The sequence below is a fragment of the Hyperoodon ampullatus genome, assembly GCF_949752795.1.
Source record: "Hyperoodon ampullatus genome assembly, chromosome: 16".
In the NCBI taxonomy this organism is placed as follows: domain Eukaryota; kingdom Metazoa; phylum Chordata; class Mammalia; order Artiodactyla; family Ziphiidae; genus Hyperoodon; species Hyperoodon ampullatus.
The window spans coordinates 69,663,751-69,689,321 of record NC_136929.1 but is presented as its reverse complement, the minus strand read 5'-3'; the positions used below and the strand labels follow the sequence as shown (position 1 = coordinate 69,689,321).

The 25,571-nt window shown below is 34.0% G+C and overlaps 1 protein-coding gene across 1 annotated transcript in view; it reads left to right on the top strand.

Moving 5' to 3' along the window:
* Nucleotides 1-25,571, top strand: part of BRCA2 (BRCA2 DNA repair associated) — a gene marked incomplete at its 3' end in the record, with an annotated part of 50,097 nt that overhangs the window by 11,508 nt on the left and 13,018 nt on the right. Inside the window, exons 9-19 of the mRNA XM_079721836.1 lie at nucleotides 23-1,141; nucleotides 2,551-7,503; nucleotides 9,377-9,472; nucleotides 12,372-12,441; nucleotides 17,679-18,085; nucleotides 18,560-18,741; nucleotides 19,498-19,685; nucleotides 21,337-21,507; nucleotides 21,994-22,348; nucleotides 24,050-24,205; nucleotides 24,309-24,453. Coding sequence (XP_079577962.1) covers nucleotides 23-1,141; nucleotides 2,551-7,503; nucleotides 9,377-9,472; nucleotides 12,372-12,441; nucleotides 17,679-18,085; nucleotides 18,560-18,741; nucleotides 19,498-19,685; nucleotides 21,337-21,507; nucleotides 21,994-22,348; nucleotides 24,050-24,205; nucleotides 24,309-24,453 — 7,842 coding nt within the window. The remainder of the gene's footprint in view (nucleotides 1-22; nucleotides 1,142-2,550; nucleotides 7,504-9,376; nucleotides 9,473-12,371; nucleotides 12,442-17,678; nucleotides 18,086-18,559; nucleotides 18,742-19,497; nucleotides 19,686-21,336; nucleotides 21,508-21,993; nucleotides 22,349-24,049; nucleotides 24,206-24,308; nucleotides 24,454-25,571) is intronic.

Below are 25,571 nucleotides of genomic sequence, written 5' to 3'. Positions count from 1 at the left end.
CTTCTGCTTTATATTTTAACAGGATTGGAGAAAATGTTAGAGGATTCATTTGGTAAAGTAAATAGCTGCAAAGACCATTTTGAAAAGTCAATGCCAAATGTCCTAGAAGATGAAGTATGTGAAACAGTTACAGATATCTCTGAAGAAGATAGTTTCCCAGTATGTGTTTCTAAATATAAAACAAGAAATCTACAAAACATAAAAACTGGCAAGACTAGGAAAAATATTTTCAATGAAACAAAAACTGATGAATATGAAGGAGCTAAAATACAGATGACAGAAAATAAACATTCATTTGTACCTGAAATGGAGCCAAATGACAGTGATCCATTAGATTCAAATGTAATAAATCAGAAGCCCCCTGGGAATGGAACTGATAAAATCTCCAGGGAAATTGTACCATCTTCAGCCTCTGAATGGTCTCAGCTAACCCTCGTGGGTCTAAATGGAACCCAGATGGAGAAAACATCCCTACTGCATATTTCTTCTTGTGACCAAAATAATTCAGAAGAAGATGTCATAGGTACAGAGAAAGAACCTACCAACTTCATTACTTCAGAAAATTCTTTGCTGCATATTTCAAGCATACCAAAAACAGTGAAGATATTAAATGAGGAACCAGTGGTAAAAAAGAGAGATGAAGGGCAGTGTCTTGAGTCTCGTGAAGATTCCACTGTTGTGGGAAAGCAAGCACTATCTGATTCTTCTCTAATAGCTTCTTCACGTCAGGGTATCAAGAAGTCTGTATTCAGGATAAGAGAATCACCTGAAAAGACTTTCAGAACAGATTTCTCAAGTAATATGACTGATGCAAACTTTGAAAAAGAACCAGAAGCCTCTAAAAGTGGATCGGAAGTACAAACTGTTTGCTCACAGAAAGAGGATTATTTACATACAAGTTCAGTTGATAATGGCAGCTGGCCAGCCACTACCAAACATACTTCTGTAGCTTTGAAGAACGCAGGTTTAATATCCAGTTTGAAAAAGAAAACAAAAAAGTTCATTTATGCTATATGTGATGAAACATCTTATCAAGGACTGAAAATGCAGAAAGACCAAGAATCAGAACTAACTAACTCTTCAGTCCAATTTGAAGCAAAGCCTTTGGAAGCACCACATACATTTGCAAACGTTGATTCAGGTACCTCTGTGTGTGTGTGTGGATAGTGTGTCTAGTTTTATGGATGGTGACAAGTTTCTTATTTGAATATGTGAACCTCTTTCTTCAACCTTTTTAAAAAACATACTTCCTACTTTCATTATGTAGTTTTTTCTTCTGTAGTGTTTTGGGTTTATTTTAAATCTGTATTTTATATTCAGTATCAGGCATTGTTGTTTAGGCCTTTGATTACCAATGTTCAGAATCATTTCATTCAAACTTGTTGGATTAATTTGCATAGTATATATATATAATCATAACTCTTGAGACAGAGCATGTGATTCATAAACATCAAGATCTTGGCTACTTAATTCCTGCTTTAATTTTCAGTATTTATTATATGCAAGTTGGACAATTCTGTAAATATGTTGTGCTATTTAATATGTATTTTCTTTAAAGCATGTAAAAAATAGAAAAAAGCTAACTGCCAGCTAAGTTTAATGTCAGGCAGTCATAAAATAGTGACTTTTTTGTTGTTATTACATAGTTTTCTTCAATATTTAGAGATTGCTTAGAGTTATCACTATATCTCTGGGTGTCAGGAGTGTGCACAATGAAACTCATTTTTTATTTGAGCAACAGTTTATTTACCAGTAACTATACTGTATGTTTAAAAGGTGATTTTATCTCCCTGTGTGAAGATTTGAGTGGGTGGTAATATCTCAGTGAACAATAGGTTTGGTGGAACTGGAGTAGAGATCAGTTTGAGATTTAGGTTAATTTCCAGAGAAAAATGTTTGATATTGTATATATCAGAGATAAAACCAATGAAACAGCTAATATGTAATAGTGGTTAGTGATTAAATGAAATGAGATTAATAATTTTGACTTGTTAGTAGGAAATTCAGAGGGTCAATAAAATTAACGAAACAGCAGTTTAGCCCATTTGCCTGACATTAGGTAATCTTTTAGGACTTTCATGTGAAGAACCTTTTTTCAAAAGTTCATTTTGGGTTTTTTTTTTTTTTTTTCAATGTGAAAGACTGAATTAACCAAAGGAAATGGTTAGTTTTCTAATTCCTTTTCTTTGCCTTGCTTTTCTAACTCCTATTACATCAATATTAGCAAAGAATTTTTTCTAATTTTATTTTCCAATAAAATTACTTTGAATTTTACTTATGGCAGCTAGCTGCTTTCTTGAACTACATACTAATTTTAATTGAGTTGATAAATACTATTAAAAAAACCTAGGTCCTATATATCTTTAGTTGGGAAATGTAATAAATTCAAAATAGAGAATATTTAGAATTCTTTTAAACCTGACATTCACTTCTTGCTTTTCATGTAATTCTTGTTTTAGACACTACCTTTTTAACTTAGTGGAAAATATTTAGTGAATGTGATTGATGGAACTGCAATTTCATCTTGTCACTTTGTGTCTTTATGCTTAGGTTTATTGCATTCTTCTGTTAAAAAAAACTGTTTACAGAATGATTCTGAAGAACCAGCTTTGTCTGTAACCAGCTCTTTTGGGACAATTATGAGAAAATGTTCTAATAATGAAAGCAGTTCTAATAATAATAAAACAATATCTCAGGATCTTGATTATAAAGAAGCAAAAATTAATAAGGAAAAACTGCAGTCATTTGTAACCACAGAAACTGGTTATGTGTCATGCTTGCAGGAAAAGCACTGTGAAGATGATCCAAAAAGCCAGAGAGTTTCAGATATAAAGGAAAAAGTATTGCCTGCAGTATTTCACCCTGCATTGCCACATTCAGAGGAATGTAATGATATTCTCTTCCAATCCCAGGAAAGCTTTTTACATGGCCATGATAATACCACCATTTTAACTTCTAGCTCCAAGGATCTTCTGTCAAATCCAGTTGTGATTTCTAGAGGAAAAGAATCATATAAAATGTCTGAGAATTGTGAAGCCGGTTTTGAATTAACCAAAAGTATTTCCATGGAAAAGAATCAAGAAACATGTGTTATAAATGAAAATTATAAAAAAGCTGAGCTGTTGTCACCTGAAAAATACATAACAGAAGCATCACATTCTATGAAGGTACAATTCAACCAAAATACAAATCTCACAGTAATCCAAAAAGACCAAGAAGAAACTACTTTAATTTCAAAAATAAATGTCACTCCAAACTCTGAAGAACTTTTCCCAGACAAAGAGAATAATTTTGTCTTTCAAACAACTACTGAAAGGAATATTCCTGTTTTGGGAAACATTAAGGAACTTCATGAGGCAGACCTCAGTTGTTTAAGAGAACCTGTTCCCAAGAACTCTGCCATAGTAGCATGTACAGACATAGATGACGGACAAGCAGCCAAAGTGTCGATTACAAAAGATTTTGGTTCATCAGATGTAGTCCGTGATCTTGCAGAGAAGAATAGAAATAGTGTAAAGCAACCACCAAAAATGACTCTAGGTCAAGATTCAAAGTCAGATGTCTCATTGGATATAGATACGAAATCAAACAGAAATCATGATTGCATGGACAAATGGGCAGGACTCTCAGATTCGATTTCAAGTCACAATTTTGGAAGTGGCTTCAGAACAGCTTCTAATAAAGAAATAAAGCTCTCTGAACACAACATTAAGAAAAGTAAAATGCTCTTCAAAGATATTGAAGAACATTATCCTACTAGCTTAGCCTGTGTTGAAATTGTAAATACCGTATCATTAGAAAATCAAAAGAAAGGAAGCAGACCTCATGAACTTGATTCACAGTCAGTTAATACTGTATCTGGGTATGTGCAGAGTAGTGCAATTGTTTCTGATAGTGGAAATAGTCACACAACTCCTCCCGTTTTATCTTTAAAGCAAGACTTTAACTCAAACCATAATTTAACACCTAGCCAAAAGGCAGAAATTACAGAACTTTCTACTATATTGGAAGAATCGGGAAGTCAGTTTGAATTTACGCAGTTTAGAAAACCAAGCCACATGTTACAGAGTAATCCATTTGAAATGCCTGAAAACCAGATAACTGTCTTGAATACCACTTCTGAGGAATGGAAAGATGTTGATCTTCATCTCACAATTAATGCCCCATCTTTCAGTCAGGTAGGTAGCAGCAAGAAATGTAAAGGTATAGTTGGAGGTAAGCAAAAGTTGGCTTGCTCGTCAACAACAAACTGTAACAAAAGTGCTTCTGGTTGTTTAACAGATAAAAATGAAGTGGAGTTTAGGGGCTTTTATTCTGCTCGTGGCACAAAACTGAATGTTTCTAGTGAATCATTGCAGAAAGCCATGAAACTGTTCGGTGACATTGAGAATGTTAGTGAGGAAACTCCTGCAGAAGTAGATCCAGGAAGTTTCTCTTCAAGTCAGTGTAACGATTCTGATGTTTTGATGTTTAAGGTAGAAAATTACAGCAATGATAAAAATTTAAGTGAGAAAAATAATGAATGCCAACTAATGCTACAAAATAACATTGAAATGACTACTGGCATTTTTTTCAAAGAATATACTGAAGACTACAGGAGAAATACTGAAAATGAAGATAACAAATGTACTGGTTTTGTTTGTAACTTAGAATCTGATGGCAATGCTTCAAGTAAAAATGATACAGTTTATATTCATAAAGATGAAAATGTCTTGCCATGTATTGATCAACAAAACATACATCTAAAATTATCTAGCCAGTTTATGAAGGAGGGAAACATTCAAATTAAAGGTTTGTCAGATTTAACTTGTTTGGACGTTGTGAAAGCTGAAGAAACATTTAATGTTAATATGTCAAATAAAAAAGAGTCAACCGCTAACAAGATGAGGCAAAATATAAAAGATTTTGATGTTTTTGATTTGTCCTTTCAGACTGCAAGTGGGAAAAACATCAGAGTCTCTAAAGAGTCTTTAAATAAAGTTGTAAATTTCTTTGATGAAAAATCTGCAGAACTGAATAACTTTTCAGATTCCTCAAATTCTGAATTACTTTCTGGCGTAAATATCAACAAAATAGACATTTCAAGTCATGAGGAAACAGATATGGTCAAAAACAAAATATTGAAAGGAGGCGACCCAGTTGGTATTAAAAATCAAGTACTGACTCTCCAGCAGAGACCTGAATGTGAAATCAAAAAGATCATAGAACCAACCATGTTGGGTTTTCATACAGCTAGTGGGAAAAAAGTAAAAATTGCGAAGGAATCTTTGGACAAAGTGAAAAATCTTTTTGATGAAAAACAAGATAATAGTGAAATCACTAATTTCAGCCATCAAGGGGCAAAGACGCTAAAGGACAGAGAGGTATGTAAAGAAGAGCTTGAATTAGCATGTGAGACAGTTGAAATAACTGCCCCAAAGCATGAAGAAATGCAGTATTCTCTAGAGGAGAAAAAACTTGTTTCTAAGGAGACATGCATGCCACCCAGGCTTTTAAGTGATCATTTATACAGACAAACTGAAAATCTCAAGATATCAAATAGTATCTCTCTGAAAGTTAAAGTACATGAAAATATAGAAGAAGAAACAAGAAAAAGTCCTATAACTTGTTATACAGATCAGTCCACTTGTTCAGCTGTTGAAAATTCAGCTTTAGCCTTTTACACAGGATGTGGTAGAAAAATTTCTGTGAGTCAGGCTTCACTATTTGAAGCCAAAAAATGGATTAGAGAAGGAGAATTGAATAATCAACTAGAAAAAATAAATTCTGCCAAGGTTATATGTTTGAAGGAATATCCTGGAGATTGTGTAGGAAATCCTTCATGTGGAAATAGTTCAAACAGTATCATAACTGAAAATGACAAAAATCTCTCTGAAAAACAAGATTCAACTTCCTTAAGTAACAGCATGTCTAACAGCTATTCATATCATTCTGATTTTTCTCATTCCAATGAGTTATTTAATAACTCAGAGTATCTCTCAAAAAATAAAGGTCATAATTCTGATATTGAGTCAGTAGTGAGGAATGTCAAAGATAGGAAAAACACTAGTTTTTCTGAAGTAATATCCACTGTAAGAGAAGCAAACATAAACCCACAAGCTGTAGACAAAGATAGTGTTCAGAAACTTGTGACTGACTCTTCACCATGCAAAAATAAAAACACAGCTGTTGAAGTGGCCATATCTGATTCAAATAATTTTGAGACAGAGCAACCTGCACTCAGTATAGCAAGTGATAAAATAGCCTTTGTTTCTCATGAAACAAGAGTGAGAGAGAGGTTTACAGACAGCTGCAGCAAGGTAACTAAGCAAAACACTGCGAGTGAATCAGGCACTGGCCGAACAAAAATTGTGACAGGTTCTCATAAGGCATTGGGTGATTCAGAGGATATTATTTTTCCTAACTCTCCAGATAGTGAAGAACATAGTATGCATTCACACGAGGTTTTTCCTAACATTCAAAGTGAACACATTTTACAACATGACCAAAGTATATCTGGATTGGAGACAGTTTCTAAAACACCACTTTGTCATATTAATTTGAAAACTTCTGATAAATGTAAATTTAACAGGGGAAAATGTCACAAGTCAGTCTCTTCTATAAATGTTTGTGGGATTTTTAGCACAGCAAGTGGAAAATCTGTACAAGTATCAGATGCTGCATTACAAAAGGCAAGACAGGTATTTTCTAAGACAGAAGATAGTGCTAAGCAACTCTTTCCCAAAGTATCATTTAAAAGTAATGAAGAACATTCAAACAAGTTTGCAGTAGAAGAAAATACTGTGATACATACCCCCCCAAATTTACTATCATCTGCTTTCTCTGGATTTAGTACAGCAAGTGGAAAACAGGTTCCAGTTTCTGAGAGCGCCTTTTGCAAAGTTACAGGAATGTTCAAGGAATTTGATTTAATTGGAACTGAATGTAGTCTTCAGCATTCACCTCCATCTAGACAAGATGTATCAAAGATACTTCCTCTTTCTTGTATTGATAAGAGAACCTCAGAACACTCTGTAAACTCCAAAATGGGAAAAGCCTATAATAAAGAATTTAAATTATCAAACAACTATAACATTGAAAATGGTTCTTCAGAAAATAATCATGCTATTAAAGCTACTCCATATCTCTCTCAGTTTAAGCAAGACAAACAACAGTTGATGTCAGGAACCAATGTATCACACGTTGAGGACATTCGTCTTTTGGGTAAAGAACAAGCTTTACCTAAAAATATAAAAATAGAAATTGGGAAAACTGAAACTTTTCCTGATCTTCCTATGAAAACAAATACAGACGTTTGTTCTCCTAACTCCAAAGATCCAGAAAACTATTTTGAAACAGAAGCAGTAGAAATTGCCAAAGCCTTTATGGAAGATGATGAGCTGACAGATTCTGAACTTCTAAGCCACGGCAAACACACTCTTTTTACATGCCAAAAAACCGAGGAAATGGTTTTGATAAATTCAGGAATTGGAAAAAGAAGAGGAGATGCACTTGTCACAGTTGGTAAGTGTCTGTTATTTCCTGTTGGTTTCCCAATCACTTTTTAAATTAAGTCCTTAATAATTCTGATGTGCTAGGTTGTAGCAATTAGGATATTATACACTGAATATATTTTTTTCAGACTTTTATGTGTAGTTTGGGAGAATGCGATTTCACTTGTGATATCACTGAGTCTGTGTACCAAGAAGTCATTGGCTGAGTCCTGTTTACGTACATATACATAGAGAGGGAGAGAAAGCACAGAGGTGCAGACTCTGAGTCTTAAGAACTTTAAAAGTTAGTTTCTAATTATAGGTGTTGCTTAGCTTGTTTTTTTGTTTTTGTTTTTTCATCCAGGAAGTGTTCTAAAATCAGTTACCATTAGCAAATAGTATTCTGGTCTTAATGCCATTTGGAGTATGTTCTAATTTCTCTTTTAAATGTAGTATGTTTAACAACTTAGTTCAATTATTAGGTTAATTGGATGTTTGATTTTTTTTTTCTGTTAGTATCTCTGTCTAGGAGTAATCTTAAATAATTGAATCTGTTAATTAGTTACAATTAAATAAAAACTAACTCTCCAACTTTTAAGTGGATGATCTTAAATACCTAGCTCCTGTTTAAAAACTCTAGACTGGTAGAGTAGTTGAGTTATCACAACTTTTCTTGTCCAGTCTTTCACATTACAGAGAAAGACACTGAAGCCAGTCAGTTCATTCTTCCACTTGGTGCATTTTGCCCTTAAGTCATCCTGGTGGATACAGACTTGCTTAATCCAGTCTTATGCAGGTCACATTCTTTACCAAGTTTATGTTATGGGCAAAGTAGTAAGTTTATAATACTTACCTTAAACTGTTGCTGTTCTATAGTGCAAAATTCTGAGGTGCAGATGCTTAAAGATATTCATAATTCTTTCATGGAAAATAATGACTTTATTTATAGGACCCCGTTTTGTTCATGTGTGTACTAAAGTGGGTTGGCCTTATGCCTAGGAATAAAAACAACTCAGACTTCTAAATGTTCTCAACACCATCACTGTTTCATTTTCCTCACTTCTGTTAGGTATCAATATATATAGCTTAATCAGCTTCTGGTTACTTGAATAGTACAGGTTCTTGTCAAGCAATTAAGTCACTTTATAATCTAACACTTGATAAAGCCTTGCATGGACATTTTTATTTATTTAATCCTTCAAGTTTACTTTCTCTAATAAAAGGCAATTCCTAATACCCTGTGGCTTTGTGGTTTATCTCCACCTTGACTCTGTAGGCAACTCAGGTTTCCAATAAAACTTGATTTATACTTTTAAAAAAGCATCAAAGAGCAAAGTATCTGTTAACACATATTATCTCAGGATGACATGGAAATGCATAACAAATTATGGTTTAAGTTTACTCTCAGCCTTTGTAGAGTTTTTAAATAAGAAGTACATATTACTTTTGGTAATACTTGAATGTAATTTTGGTAATTTAAAATCTTTTTTCCTACTCACTGACTCTAATTCAAGGACCTATATAATAAATTCCTTCTTGAGTGTAATGCCAAAAAAAAAGTTTATTTGAAGAAATTTTGTTTGTCCTTATTGCCAGTAAACCTAGAGTTACTAAGTGGCAGTTTATTAAAAAATAGCTTATCTGTGATATCTGGTAACACCTGTTTATCCCTGGACCCTATTAAATAGTGGTATTTAAATGGTCAAAAAATAATAGAAATTAAATTGATGTTGAAAAATTAATTTTCTCTTTCAAAATGGAATTTTCACTAAATTATAATTATTTATTTTTTAGTTAACATATTGTAAGAGTCAGTACTTTAGTTTTAAAAAAATGGACTATAGGCTTTTTAAAAAAAATTGATATTATTTGTTTTAAAAACATGTATGGAAATTTCCTTTTAGGAGAACCCCCAATCAAAAGAAACTTGTTGAATGAATTTGACAGGATAATAGAAAATCAAGAAAAATACTTAAAGGCTTCAAAAAGCACTCCAGATGGTAAAATTTGCTTTTTATCCATATCTTTTTCCCCTCTATAGTTACTATACTTAGTATTCTTTAAGTTATTTTTCTTTGGGTATGTAGGTAATTGGGCACGCCTTTACAGTGTGGTTTGTTAAAGCTTACATCTTGCCTTGTTTTGTTATGTGAGCTTTTCCTTCATAATACCTAGTATAATGTGGAGGTTCTCCATAATTGAGAAATGTGAAATGATAACAAAATAATGACTTAAAATAAAAAGCTGTAAGAATTTAGTAAGAACTTAGTAAAATACTTTAAGCTCAGGTTCTAGAATCTAGTTGATTTCATAATATTTACGTGAATCAGTTATGTAATTGAAAAACAGTGACTTTCAAATTATGTTACTTCTTATACATTTATTAGATGGGATTCTTCAGCAAGGAAGAGCTTTCCCTTAACAACTGGGGATGAACTCTATAGTTCCTCCTAAAAAGGCAGGGTAAATATTGAATTCTTTCCCTTTACTTACCAATTTCCAGGGTAAAGAGTAGTTGGTGTAGTAATCACTACTAATGGTAGTAAAGGAATTTTTTTCTTAGTTGAGTAAAACTGATTTCTTAGATTTTTATTTATAATGTATATATAAAGTTTAAAAGAACACATTATACGTAATGTATTTCTTTACAAAAGAAAACATTCTTTTTGATGCTCAAATTATTTCAAATTTGAAAGTGGAAACCTCTTCAAAGGTATTTCCTAAGAGTTTTTTTTTAATATGCTTTAATTAACTTTTGAACACTTTCTTGCTTTTTATTATCACAAAAAGATTTCCTAGGGAGTCGTTGTAATTCCCTGCCCCAGTTCTAGAATCCTTAGAATCTACAAAGATCCTTCCAGTGGTTAATATTTTTTAAAAAACAAAATTTGAACGCTAACTATGCTCATAGCTGCTGGTGTATTTTTTATTAATGCTGCATTCTTGGTTTCTAATAACATTAACATATTTACTTATTTGCTTTATCTTCCAACCATGGTTCTCAAACTTTTTGATCTCAAGATCTCTTTATACTCTTAAAAATTATTGAGGATCCCAAAGAGCATTTGTTTGTGTGGATTATATCTATTTATATTTACCATATTCAACATTAAAACTGAGAAATTTTAATATTTGTAAATATTAAATATTGTTCATTGGTCATTTTGAAAACATTAGTTCAGAGTTATGCAGCTCTTCCAAACGTTGACACATTTTATTATACAATCTTAAACAATTACTTTTGTTAATGTCACCACTGATCTAATCTGAAAATTTAGTATTGGGAAATTGTCAAGCTAACAGCCAGATACAAGTGTTCCAAAATTGTCATTTTGTTTAAAAGCTTGAATTTTACAATTCAGTTTGTTTGGCAGCAAATACTCTCACTTGTTTTTTTGTAGTGATAAGCTCATTTCATTCACTTTTGAAGAAATATCTGCTGAATACCCAAGTCTGAAAGATTGTGGTTTGTTGGTTATTCTTTCAAGTAAAAATGGAATTCTTTGGGACAAAAATGATTAGTGCAGTTCACATAAAGTACATTTCCTCAAGACAATTATTGCACTAAAGTATGCAGCAGGACATACCAGCAGTGCTAATGTCAACACAATGAGAAAGATATATATAACTTCTTCTCCTCCTCCTTCTCTTCCTTTTTCAACTTCTTCTTCTCCTTCTTCTTCTTCTTATTATATGATTATTATTACGATAGTTTGACAGCTTGGATCCCCTTTAAGGGTTGTGGGTTCCTCCCACCCAGGGTTCCATGGATCACTCTGAGAATCACTGTCTTACAGTATATGTATAATAGCTTCAAGTTTATAATACCAGTGTTAATAAATACCAATAATAAAACTACTAAGGGAAATTTAAGAATTCTTTGCAGTTTTTGTCCTAAGAATATATATCATTAAGAATGTGTAGTCAAAGTTCTGTGTTCAAATGCCACTCAAAATAATTATTTTGTTTGTGGTTAACAATTTAATAATTAGGTTAGATTCATTTGTTTCAGTTAGTTTTCAATTTTAGGATTTGCTTTTTCTTTTTTAATTTTATATTTGAATAAATAGAATGTTTTCATAGTTCGTTCATCAAAACTACAGAAAAGTTTACTTGGAGAACCCTTATTTCCATCGCCATCTCCTCTACACTGTTCACCACCTTCCTCACTTCTTGCTCACTATATTGGTAACTATTTTAAATGGTTTTTGGTCTGTCCTTTTAGGGTTTCTTTTTGTGAAAATAAGTAAATATGTGTATATATGTTCTCATTACCTTTCTTACTCAAAAGGTATCAGTATGCATATGGTTTTGTACCTTCTTTGTTTATTGTTTACTTTAGAATTTATGTGGAGATCATGCCTTAGTGAGTATCAAGAGATCTTCCTCGTTCTTTCTTGTGGTTGTATAGTACTTGATCATATGGCTGTATCAGTGTATTCTGGTTTATTCAACCAATCCCGTCCCTACTAATGGACTAGTTCTGAAGATTTAAGAAGTACAAGTTACCTGCTGAGAATGAATAATATCTACAGTTTAGCTTGTCAACCTTCATAAAACTAAATTTTATATTTGCATTGGCAATTCACTAACACATTTGAGTTATGATTAACATCAGCTGACTAAATTTATACTGATTTCTTATATATGTTTGCACTGTGAGTTATTTGGTATTCATCATTATCAATTTGTGAATCAAATTTTTGATGGGTATTAACTAAGCATTCATTATATGCATTGAAAATTTTTAAATGTATAATTTTCTCACATTTTTGTGTAAATATTTACAATAATGTGTTATGAACAGACATAGGAAATAAAATCTCCCATTAGATTTTCATTAATACATAATATAAAAGACATTTCATTAATACATAATGTAAAATAATATTTTTCTAGGCACAATGAAAGATAGAAGATTGTTTATGCATCACGTTTCTTTACAGCCAGTTACCTGTGGACCCTCTTGGTAAGACGTTTAATTTTTTTTTTTTTTTAATTCTACTAATATAGTATAGGAAAAATCTGGGTTTTTTAAATAAATATTTCTAGAAATGCTGGCTCTAACATACAGTACAGACATTAACACTTCCCCTTTTTCAAAGCCTGCATCAGGATTAAATAATTCTGTACTTTGGTAGTACTTTATAGTGCTGTGCATATTATCTCATTTTTAATAACTTTGTAAAGTAGAAAAACAGATTTTATTGCAATTTTGTGGATAAGGTACTGAGGTTGAGAGAGATTAAGGAAATTACTCAAAACCAATTAATAAAGGTGGCATATATTATATCTCAATTATATTAGTGGAAGTGAAAGAAAAATTAAAGGTGGAATATGTTGAAAATATGCTTTTATCTCTCCTCCCTCTCAAAACCCTATTAGTTACTAAGAGAATTTTTTTTTAATGTATAAATGTGTAAGTACAGTGTTGTTTCAGAAGAAACAACAAAATTTTAGAAGCTAAAAATCATGAATGATTTAGAAAGACATAGAAAGCTAAAACCTGACATTAGAGCAAGCAGAGAAGCTACTCAGTTTCCCCTAAAGAACCTGAGAAAGACTCAAATTGGCAGCAACATGTACTTCTGAAGGTGAGGTAGAAAATAGGAAGATTAGTTGAAAATCTGTTTAAGAGACATCTACATCCCCTCCCCCACTGCAGGCAGGCAATTATCCCTCTTCTGTCAAAAGACCAGAAGGTCATTCTCTGGAGAAGATGAATTGGAGGGATTCTGCATTGGGGATGGGGTTGGGGGAAGATTCTGAAAAGAGAGAGAAAGTAAAAATCTGGATGTCGAGTAGCGAGACTCCCTAGCCTCCTTTCCACACTTGGCTCCCAAATGCTGACAGCCAGGCCTCTAGGCGGAAGACTAGACGATTGTTTCTGTGGGTAACAGGAATAGAAAAGACTGAAAATACTGACAGTTGTGGTTACTTAAGTTAAACCGCATACCAGATCACCAGACAGTGAAGCCAACAACTGACAAGCCCACCAGCACACAGCTTCCAGTCAGCTCTTCAGTGCTTCACACTTAAATGAGAATAGATAATCAAGGATCACTAGACATTGGAAGAAAGCCTCTGGGAAAGATAGTATCCAAAGTACAAAAACCAAAGGACAGAAAAGGAACTTAGAGGAAATAGACCATGTAACAAGAAGAAAACTTCAAAAAAATACTAATATTTTCAGGAAAGAGAACATATTGCATCCGTAAAATAAGAACAAGTTGCTATAAGAGGAGCTCTTGGAAATTAAAAATATGATGGCACAAATAAATTAACTCAGTAGAAGGAATAGAAGATAAAAGTTATGAAAACTCCCAGAATATAGTGCAAAAAAGAAGAGATGAAAAAGGAATGAAAGATAATTTTAAGAGTCAGTCCTGTGGCTCTAATATCTGAAGATTTGGACTTTGAGAAAGAAGTAACAGAGGAGAAATACAAGTTTTCAAAGAAATAATTTAAGATATTTTATCAGTACTGAAGGACATGAGTTTCCTTGATTAAAAGGACCCTCTGAGTAAGCACATGAGTAAAAATGACCTGTACTAAAGTATATCCTTGTGAAGTTTTAGAAAATCAGGTTTCAAATGAAGTTTCCAGAGTCATAATGATATGAGTCCTCTCATCATTAACAGTGGAAGCTAGAAGGTTATAGATTACAGAGCAATGCCTTTAAAATTCTGAAAGAAAATGATTTGCAACCTAGAATTCTACCACTGACCAAAATATCAAATAAGTGTGAGGATAAACATTTTTCAGATGTGAAGTATCAAAAGGTTTGTCTCCCACACACTTTTCTCAGGGAGCTAACTGAAGTCCATAAATCAGAAGGAGGAAGATATAGGATTTAAGAAACAGGAATTCAACATAGGAGAAAGGTAAAGGGAATCATCAGGATTATAGAGAAGGGGGAGATCCTGGAATTACAGCTGTGTGGCTAAACCTAGACAGGTACCCAGACCATTTTGGTAGAATAAAGCCCTGGGAGAGTTTGCCTACCAGAAAAAGATTAAAGCAGAACCTGAAGTATTTTAATGTATTAAGAAACTTCTTGGTAAAGATGGTGAATTGAGCATACTCACCTAGTTTAATTGCCTCTCAAATTTTTACCAAAATAACCGTGAAGGAATTCATACATACACACACACACACACACACACACACACACGTCCCCTCCCCAAAGACAGGGAGAATGGGAGAGGAGAGACTACAGTGACTACATTGTTCAAAGCATATATACAGGAGAAAACTGATTTGAAAGTGGTAGTGGGGAGAGGAGAGAACCAACCATTTTACACTAAAGAAGCCTCAGAAGCTCAGGAACTGGTGAATCTTCAGAATTGGGTGGTGAGCGACTTCCCTGGTGGCACAGTGGTTAAGAACCCGCCTGCCAGTGCAGGGGACATGGGTTTGAGCCCTGGTCTGGGAAGATCCCACATGGCGTGGAACAGCTATGCCCATGCACCACAACTACCGAGCCTGCACTCTAGAGCCCGCAAGCCACAACTACTGAAGCCTGCGCGCCTAGAGCCCATGCTCCGCAACAATAGAAGTCACTACAATGAGAAGCCTGTGCACCACAATGAGGAGTAGCCCCTGCTCGCCACAACTAGAGAAAGCCCGCGCACAGCAACGAAGACCCAACACAGCCAAAAATAAATTAATTAAGAAAAAAAAGAAAGAAAAAAGAATTGGGTGGTGAAGAAGGACCCAAGATAAGGGTATATAGGTTGAAAATCTATTTAAGATGCAGTCAGATCCCCTCCTTCACTCCATGAAGCTGGGCACTACCTCTTATGCACTCTAACAAAAGACTAGAGGTTAACCGTCCAGGGAGGGTACAATGCAGGGTTTCTTTACTGAACACACTAGGCACAGTGGAAGGCAGGAGTAATATACTGAAGGCAAGGGGATCAGGTTAATGTGTGCACACTGAATGTTGGGGGGCTCTCCTCCCCAGCTCTTCTTCCCCCACTCAGCTTCCAGAATGCTGGTAGCTAAGTTTTCACTATTGGAAGCTTCCAGTTAATCTACAGTGTTGCTTACAATCAGTGACGGTGTACCAAAGGCTTCCAAACAGCTCTGTGATCCCTGATGCTTAAATATGAACAGACAACCAAAGATTACTGAACATCACAAAAACCAAAAATGAAATAACCAAAAATCAAACTAATGAAAATAACTTAGAAGAAACACTATTCAAGGAGCAGAATGAAAAGAGAATTATATGTATAAAGCTGAGAGTTTGGGTGTGAATGAATGATAGGTACATAGAAAAGTAGCAGAGTTTAAAAAAAATAATAACCCAATGGAAAGCAAAAGTTGTAAAGATAGGAAGTACAATGAGAATGTACTACATATTAATACCACATATACTTTTTACTAATATAACACATTCAGCTGTAAAAAGTATTTAGTCATAATATAAATGTGAAATATTAACAGAATCGAATACATAACTTGGGAAGATGAGGAAAGGAGAGAGAGTGTTTGGTAAAGTGGAAGTGGTCTTGTGGGAGCTAAATCTTCATTCTCCATGGTGGCTTTTCAATAGAAAAAAGCCCAGAAGAAGCAGTTACTGAGGTGTCACTTATAGATAATGGATGTGAATATCACAGAAGCATCTCAAGTTGTAGACAGCAGTTGTAAAATCTTTTCTAATGGTAAATTTTTAAGCCCAAAGATATGGTTTAAATTGCATTAATGTTATCTTTTCAAAAATAACTACTTGTGGCATTGTTGAAAAAGTCATCGAACTGTATTCTGGAATATATTTTTCAATAGGCTACTAATATACATGCTTTTAATGTAGAAATCCAGGTAATTTTTTAAATTTTCATTTTCAAAAACAGGTTGTAATATTAAAAATAAAGGAAATGCTTACTTATCTACATATTACCTTAATTTTCTCATATGATGGGAAAATAGTTTTATGCATTTAACAAACAGGTATTAAGCACCTTTTCGAAGTATCTTAATTTATACTGTGTTGATAGATGAAAAGATATGTAAGTCCAAGTCAGATTGCTTGTCTTGGAGCCAGGCATGAAAAGAATTATTGTGCTATAAATACTAAAATGAATATAATAAAGTGATGTGAGAGCATAGAAAAATTGGCAGCTTAATTATGTGACAAAAGCTTAATAGGAAAAGTACTTTAGATGGAATGTAAAGAATGCTGGTTAAAGAGGGCATTCCAAATCTGGAAACAGTAAGAAGTTGTGTGACTTTCATCATGGGATTTGGCAGGCTGGGGGTGGGGTGAGGACTGGGAGGAAACACAAAGAAATGGAGAGAGTGGGACCAAAAAGGAAGCCTCCTATGTGTCATTTCTTTTTTTTTTTTTTGCGGTACGCGGGCCTCTCACTGTTGTGGCCTCACCCGTTGCGGAGCACAGGCTCCGGACGCGCAGGCTCAGCGGCCATGGCTCTCGGGCCCAGCCGCTCCGCGGCATGTGGGATCTTCCCAGACCAGGGCACGAACCCCTGTCCCCTGCATCGGCAGGCAGACTCTCAACTGCTGCGCCACCAGGGAAGCCCCTGTATGTCATTTCTGACAAGTCGAAACCTGGATAGGCGATAGTTTGTCTTTGGAAGTTTGAGACGCGATGTAACCAGATTTGTGTTTTAGAAACAGACCAGAGAGAAAATGTTGCAAGGAGATTAGTAAGGAAGTAAAGGCCTTAGTTTAGTTAGTACATGTGGTAGAGAGCAGAGAGTGAGTGGAAGACAGATTCAAGATTTGGCCAAAGAGTCATTAACTGAGAGTGGCAAAATATCTCCATGTGGATTCAAATAGAAGTCTTGATCATAACTTGCAAAGCAAACGCCTCATTTTTACAATATTCTTCATATTTAAAAACATTGGAGTGAAAAATCAGTGAAAATAAGTTTTGGAGTACACAGGTTTATTCATTCCTGTGCACTTGATCTCATCTAGGTCTATTCAAGGAAACCAGTCCAGCCATTTTTAGGTGGTAAAGTCAAAGGCTGGGAGTCAGTGTGTGAGAGATAGTTACAGACTTGGAGAGTGTGGTATTGTTTTGGAGGGCAACCATGATGAAATGCAGAATGGTTACGAGAATAGGATTGCCATGTAGCAATTGAGGGTCTACGAAAAAAAATGCATATTCCAAAACATTTATATATATGTACATTTACTGGTAAATAATCAAGCTTAAATATTTTCTCCCCATTGTAGCACAAGTACGGAAAGGCGAGAAATGCAGAATCCAAATTTCACTGCATCTGGTCAAGAATTTCTATCTAAATCTCATTTTTCTGAACACCTGACTTTGGAAAAGTCTTCAAGCAGTTTATCAGTTTCAGGGCAGCCACTTTGTAAGGTTCCTGCCCCAAGAAATGAAAAAAGGAGACACTCGATAACTACAGGCAAACCAATGAAAATCTTTGTCCCACCTTTTAAAACTAAATCGCATGTTCACGGAGATGAACAGTGTGTTAACAGGAATACTAATTTCGAGGAAAACAAACAAAAACAAAAAAACATAGACGAACATGGCTCTGGTGATCGTGAAAATAATGTTAATGACAGTGAAATTCATCAAACAACAACTATGCTTTTCGCAAAGCGTGAAGAACCTTTAGGTATTGTGTGAAAATTTGTGTTGACGTATTTTTGCCTTTCAGATATATATTTCTTATATTAAATAACACCTTGAGGATTTTTCCCCCTTTTATGATGATTACTAATTTCAAAACCTTTTGTATTGCTTTAGATTTTTCTGTCCAAAGATTAAGTTTAAATTACTCTAATGTTTTCTTTCAAAGGTAGCTACTTGTAGACATTCTTCTTAAAAAAAAAAAAAGCTATTAGACATGCAGTCTAGGACAGCTATTATTGGATTATGATTTTTATCAGGCTACTAATTTTCTTCCAAATTCGAAATAAAAATAATCTATTTCTGTTCTTTTAGAAACGTCTATCAAGTAGAAACTTTTTTTCATCCCTTAAGATTTAAAGTTAGAGCAAATTGATATATATCATTTTATAAAACAAGGGTTGTGCTTTTAAATTTTATATTCAATTTTACTTTTTGTTAATTATTTATTCTTTAATAGATTTAATTACAAATCTTCAGACTGCCAGAGATATACAGGATATGCGAATTAAAAAGAAACAAAGGCAACGTATTTTTCCACAGCCAGGCAGTCTGTATCTTGCAAAAACATCCACTATGCCTAGAATCTCTCTGAAAGTAGCAGTAGAAGGCCGAGTCCCCACTGCATGTTCTCATAAACAGGTATGCTTTTGTCTATAATGCTAATTAATATCTTTTATAGCAATGTGTAACTTTATTTCATTAACTGGCATCTTCAAATTGTTTAAAGAAAACAAATTGATGCAGAAATGGATGAGTAAAATCATCTTGCTTCCTAATCAGCCTGCAGTGGCAGCCTCCTTCTCCTCTGCTGCCTTATCCTACTAAAGTGATCAGTGCTTCAAAATTACAATTTCTCTTTCGCCTTCAAAATGTATTCATTTTATTACTATAAGTTCTATCAGCTGGGTGTTAAAGTAGTCTCATTGAATTTAAAGTGTGAATGACTCATAACCCTGAACCTGCTAAGAGCCATTTACATTTTTAAAAGGATTCTTATTAAGCCAGTAGTACTATCTAGTTGGAATTTGGGGCAATGGAGAGGTGAGAGTCTGGGCCTCTTCTGAGTTTTTTAACTTAAGGGGTTTTCTTAAACATTAAATTACTTTTTTATCCCCACAATGACTTCCTATGGCAGATGTAGCAGGAGGCATGTACACAAGGGGAATGGGAAAGGTGCAGCAGACTCTTGAATGTATAGGTCATTAATATTATGTAAAAATTTTTTAGCTTCTAGTAAGTAAGTTACATATTTTTATAGTGAATATTTTCATATTTAAATGAAAAACTTTGGGTAGATTCAGTTTGGGTGTGTTATAATTTTTTTTTCTGTGAAACATTCTTTTGTTTGATGTTTCTTACTCATTATCAAATTTTTCTATCATTTATTTTGTGCAGCTATATAGGTACGGTGTTTCTAAACATTGTGTAAAAATTAACAGCAAAAATGCAGAGTCTTTTCAGTTTCACACTCAGGATTATTTTGGTAAGGAAAGTTTATGGGCTGGAAAGGGAGTACAGTTGGCTGATGGTGGATGGCTCATACCCTCCAATGATGGAAAGGCTGGAAAAGAAGAATTTTATAGGTACTCTCTGCAAAAAGAAATTTTGTATTAACTAACTTTTATATGTTCCATCATCTCTCTCCCTCACAAGTCCCTTTTTATCTTTCCTTATCTCTCCTGAACTTAAAAATTTGGCTAGAAATCAAAAGTTTATACATTGAATCATTTTAAGTACATGTGGTTCACTTGATATTCTGTTGAAATCTTTTGAAAAGTGAATTTTGGTTTGTCTTAGGATTTAGTGAATTGGTTTTTCTTAAATTAGGACATTATTCTTATAGCTTTTACAAAATAAAGACTGATAAGAAAAGTTAAGTGTGAGTTGGCCTTATCATAAACCCACACACATGTGTGTATACTTGTGTGGATATTCTCTTTCATTGTGTATTTCAGTAAATATAAAATATAAAAAATAAAGTTCAACAGAAATACTTAAATATCAGTAACACCAAGTGACTAGAAAACTCCAGTGCCCTAAAAAATCAACAGTTTAGGAACTATATATCCTCTTAGGATTCTAGTGTTTATACAAACATAATTTTAAATGTTTGCTATCAGGAAAGTATTACCTCATGCCAATGACAAGAGATAGGAAACCTTTCTCCTGTGCCCTTATTTTTGAGATCTCGGTATATATCTTTCTAAAGTTTATAGTTTTGAGAAAAGTGGTAAAATATTTTTTCCTTAAATTTTTGTTATGTTTTTGGAGTATTTTAAAACATGAATGTTATTTACATCTTGGTACTTGTCCCACATAACAAATATCAGCTGTTGATTCTAGTTGGAAAAGTAACAGCTGTATCACTTAATTGTATAAGGTAGACTGCATAGTGTAGAGGTTGAGTGATTACTCTGTAATCAGGTGGGCATGGTTCAAACTGCGTGTTGAGGCTCAAGCTGTGTTTTTGATCATTCAACAAATATTTATTGAGCACCTACTATGTGTCCGATACTATCTTGGGTACTAGGGATAGCAAAACAAAAAAATCTCTGCCCTAATAAATCATATATTCTAGTTTGGGACAGGGAAAGAAAATTTTAAAAGGGAATAAGTAAATGGTATAGTATATTAAAAAGTGATAAATACTTTGAAGATAAAGCTGGAAAAAGGGGGTAAGAGAGAGTTAGGTGAGGAGAGGTACAATTTTTAAAATAGAGTAAGAAGGCAATGTGTAAGGGTACTGATGCTGGTGGTTGGTAGATGGGAGGGTGGAAGTTTGTGGAAGTTCTCTTTTAATTACTTCTGTTTATGTAGTGCTGAGAGTGAGAATAGGAAAGGAGGAGGAGTTGTAGATTTGAGCAGAAAGGGCTCAAGTTGTAGATTTGAGCAGATATCAAGAAGAGAACCAGGACTAGAGAAGGAAGTTCTTAGGTGATTTCTAAAAACAATCTCTTTAATAAGAAATATATAATCTAAAATATAATTATTTTACAGTAAGGATCTCATTTTCCAGTTGAAATAATTGTATTGACTAACATGTTAAGTGAAATTTTTATTAGCATATTTTGATACGTGTCATTTTCTAAAATTATAATATTTATTATGTTAACTCATAAAAACTTATTGAATGATCTTGTACAATTTAGTTTTTGTGCAAAGAATAGTCGGGGTTATTGAATTCAATATCATCTTACCTGGTTTTTATTATTTCTTCTACCTTTATTTGTTCAGAGCTCTGTGTGACACCCCAGGTGTGGATCCAAAACTTATTTCTAGAGTTTGGGTCTATAATCATTATAGATGGATTATATGGAAACTGGCAGCTATGGAATTTGCCTTTCCTAAAGAATTTGCTAATAGATGCCTAAGCCCAGAAAGGGTACTTCTTCAACTCAAATACAGGCAAGTTTAAGGCGCTATATTATGTAATCATATATTGTATGGGTCAGACTTCTGTGCTGTCTGTGACTTGCACATCAGAGCCAGTTGTTGGTGACAGCTGCCATCCCACACTGCTGTTCAGTTGTATAGCGCAGTTCTCGTCACCCTCCAGCCCCCACTTAAGAGCAATCACACATTCATACACCCTATGCTTCCCTCTTCTCCCACCCTCTCCTTAACCTCTTGGCACATGAGAAGAATACTAATTTGATCCGCTCTTCAGGGATTGCTAGTAAAGCATTTTTGCATTTTGGGGGTTTTAATATTTAATTCGTATTTTAGCAGTATAAAACTTAATATATTACCAGCTACCAAATTTTAAATTCTCTTCAATCTCAGTATTCAATAAAGGTATTTAATTTTTATTCTCAATTATTCGGTGACTTTTTTTACAATGAAGTTCTAGACCCACAATTTCTAAAATAATTCATTTTTTTTTCCTTTTAGGTATGATATGGAAATTGATAGAAGCAGAAGATCAGCTATAAAAAAGATAATGGAAAGGGATGACACAGCTGCAAAAACGCTTGTTCTCTGTGTTTCTGAAATAATTTCATTAAGCACAAATATATCTGAAACTTCTAGCAGTAAAACTAATAGTATGGATACCACAAAAGTGGCCGTTGTCGAACTTACAGATGGATGGTATGCTATTAAGGCGCAGGTGGATCCTCCCCTCTTAGCTCTCTTAAAGAACAGTAGACTAACTGTGGGTCAGAAGATCATAATTCACGGAGCAGAGCTGGTGGGCCCTCCTGATGCCTGTACGCCTCTTGAAGCCCCAGGATCTCTTATGTTAAAGGTAAATTAATGCACACTCTTGGTAAAAATCAGTCACTGATTCAGTTAAATTCTAGAGAGAGTTTACATTTAAATTTTTAAATTTACTTATGCCTATTAAGGATGCTTCGTTTCTTGAAAATGTACTGATACTGTTATTAGTTTAAGTGGCATTTTCTCAGATAGTTAAATATTTGTGTTTTTGGAAAGCCAGAGATATTTACTGAGCTAAAATAATGCAGTTGCAGTTAAAGAGCAGGAGTAAATTTGCACCGGATGTTTCATTTTGGTACCTATAGCCCTCACGTTGTTCTCATAGTATTGCTCTGGAAATCTCTGTTCCAGTATGATTAGAACATTAGATTTCAGTGATTCTTGGACATAGAATACTAAAGTACACCTTTCATCTCTATGTAGATTTAAACCTAGATAACAGGACTTTGTCATGTTGAATAGTCTGTAATATTGCTATCAGAAATGACTGCTAATGTTGCACATTCAGATTCACTTTTGAGGTAACCTTGTAAAGAATTTACTTCTGTTGTATTCTGGATCACTGTAATTCAGGAAAGCATTTTAATAAATCAATCATTTTTAAGTTAAAGAGATAATTTGTCATTAACTTGGGTTGCTTTTAGTCAAGCTGAAACAGGCTTTTGTTTTATGTTGCTTGGAATATCAAAGTTGCACTGGCTTTCAATTTTTGTTTTGTTTTTATCAAATCAATATATGTGCATAATTTCAAAACTCAAGTAAAATAAGGTATATAGCCCCCCCTCCACAAAAGCAGTCACTGATGCAACCCTGCCTAACCCCCCTTCATGCTCCCCAAAGGCAGCCACTTCCAATCCCTTTGGCTGTTTCTTTTGCTGATACTGTTAGGTCTTCTTTTCACCTTCAGTTTAGACATTAACTGTTAGCTTCCTGCTATGAAAGATGAGGAGTGAAGTCAGTATTCAATGTTTATATTATAATGACTATGAAAAATATTTTTTGCAACTCAGCATACAGTACACCATGATTACATTTCCTTTCTTTACAACTTACTGCTTTCCCTGGAGTTATTAACTGTCTTGTCTTTTTTGTTTTTCTTAATTTTCTTTATCCTTATTACCAGCTCATTCCCACACAGGAGCCATATAAAAATTGTCTCACTATGTTAAAATACCTTTATCAGTTCCATTTTTTTTCTTGGAGATTCCTTGGATCTCTCCATGTTTCTGCTCAGTTCTGAAGTGGTTATCTTCTATGTATGCTGCACAGTTATTCTTGAAATTATTTTCACCTCTTTCTGTGTTAGAAGCCCTATACTCTGGATTCCATACCTTTCTAGATGTATTCCCTAGCTTTAAGGGCACACAACCGCCAGAGGCTTCTTGAGAAAGGAAACATGCTGTTTTGTTTTGTTTTTTTTTACAAGGTTGGCTGAATATAGAATTTGAGGTTGAAATATTATAATTCCTTCAGAATTTTGAAGACATTTCCTCTATTACCTTCTTGCTTCTGGTATAGTTTCTGTTAAGTTCAGTGCTGGTCTTATTCCCAGTCCTTTACTATGTGATCTGTTCTTAAGACGTTTTTAAGATTGTCTCCATCATTCTGAAATTTCACAATGAGGTGATTTGGTGTCAGCCGTAAAAGAAGGAAAATTATTATAAACTCTGAAATAGAATTGAATATAGGTATATATTTAACTTATAAATCGATTTATTAATTTGTCCAGATTTCTGCTAACAGCACTCGGCCTGCTTGCTGGTATGCCAAACTCGGATTCTTTTCCAATCCTAGACCTTTTCCTCTTCCCTTGTCATCACTTTTCAGCGATGGAGGAAATGTTGGTTGTATTGATATAATTATTCAAAGAGCATACCCTATACAGGTATGATGTATTCTTGAAACTTACTCTGTATTTCTTTCTTTAGAGACAATTAATTTGAATGATTGCTCCCTACCCTGTATTTCTGTTTGACACATTATTACAGTGGATGGAGAAGACATCATCTGGATTATACATATTTCGCAATGAAAGAGAAGAAGAAAAGGAAGCAACAAAATATGCAGAAGCCCAACAAAAGAAACTGGAAGTCCTATTCACTAAAATTCAAGCAGAATTTGAAGAGCATGAAGGTAAAATGAGTTGTACTTACAAGATCTTTTTTTTCAGAGTTTTAGAGGCTTCTAACTGGGTGAATTGTCTTTATTTTGAGTAATAGATTTTTTTTTTCTAATTCTGAATTTGAATTTTTTCTGATTTGAAAAAATATATATTACATAGGTAAAAAGATAAGCATTGAATTGGCCCCAAAACATCTTTATTCAACATAGTGAGCTTTTTTAGATCCTCACAAATTGTCTTAGGCAATTAAACATTACATACCTACAGCACTTTTCAGAAGTCTTAATTAAACTGGCCCATAAGCTTTAGTACTAAAGTATTTGTAGCATCGATTTTTGGTATTAGAGGAAAAAAAGCAACAAGGGAAAGAGCTATCAAATTATTCTCCTCAAGCCGTTTGTCATTCTCTTTCCTCTGTGTCCTTATCTACATTATAGAACTTGCATCTTTGCTGTTGTAGTTGTTGATCTTTATGTTTTTATACCTGGAACTAGAGCTTATTTTCCCTGTGGCATCAATTTGAATAATAAAAATCATAAGTGTTTTATGCTTAAAGGACGTGAAATTTTACTTTTTTTATCTACCTTTTTTTATTGCAGAAAATTTTATGTTCTGCATTTCTTCATGATTTTATTTTTTTTTTAATTTTATTTTATTTTTTATACAGCAGGTCCTTATTAGTCATCAGTTTTATACACATCAGTGTATACATGTCAATCCCAATCTCCCGATTCATCACACCACCACCACCACCCCGTCGCTTTCCCCCCTTGGTGTCCATACGTTTGTTCTCTACATCTGTGTCTCAAGTTCTACCCTGCAAACCGGTTCATCTGTACCATTTTTCTAGGTTCCACATATATGCGTTAATATACGATATTTGTTTTTCTCTTTCTGACTTGCTTCACTCTGTATGACAGTCTCTAGATCCATCCACGTCTCTACAAATGACCCAATTTCGTTCCTTTTTATGGCTGAGTAATATTCCATTGTATATATGTGCCACATCTTTTTTATCCATTCATCTGTCGATGGGCATTTAGGTTGCTTCCATGACCTGGCTATTGTAAATAGTACTGCAGTGAACATTGGGGTGCATGTGTCTTTTTGAATTATGGTTTTCTCTGGG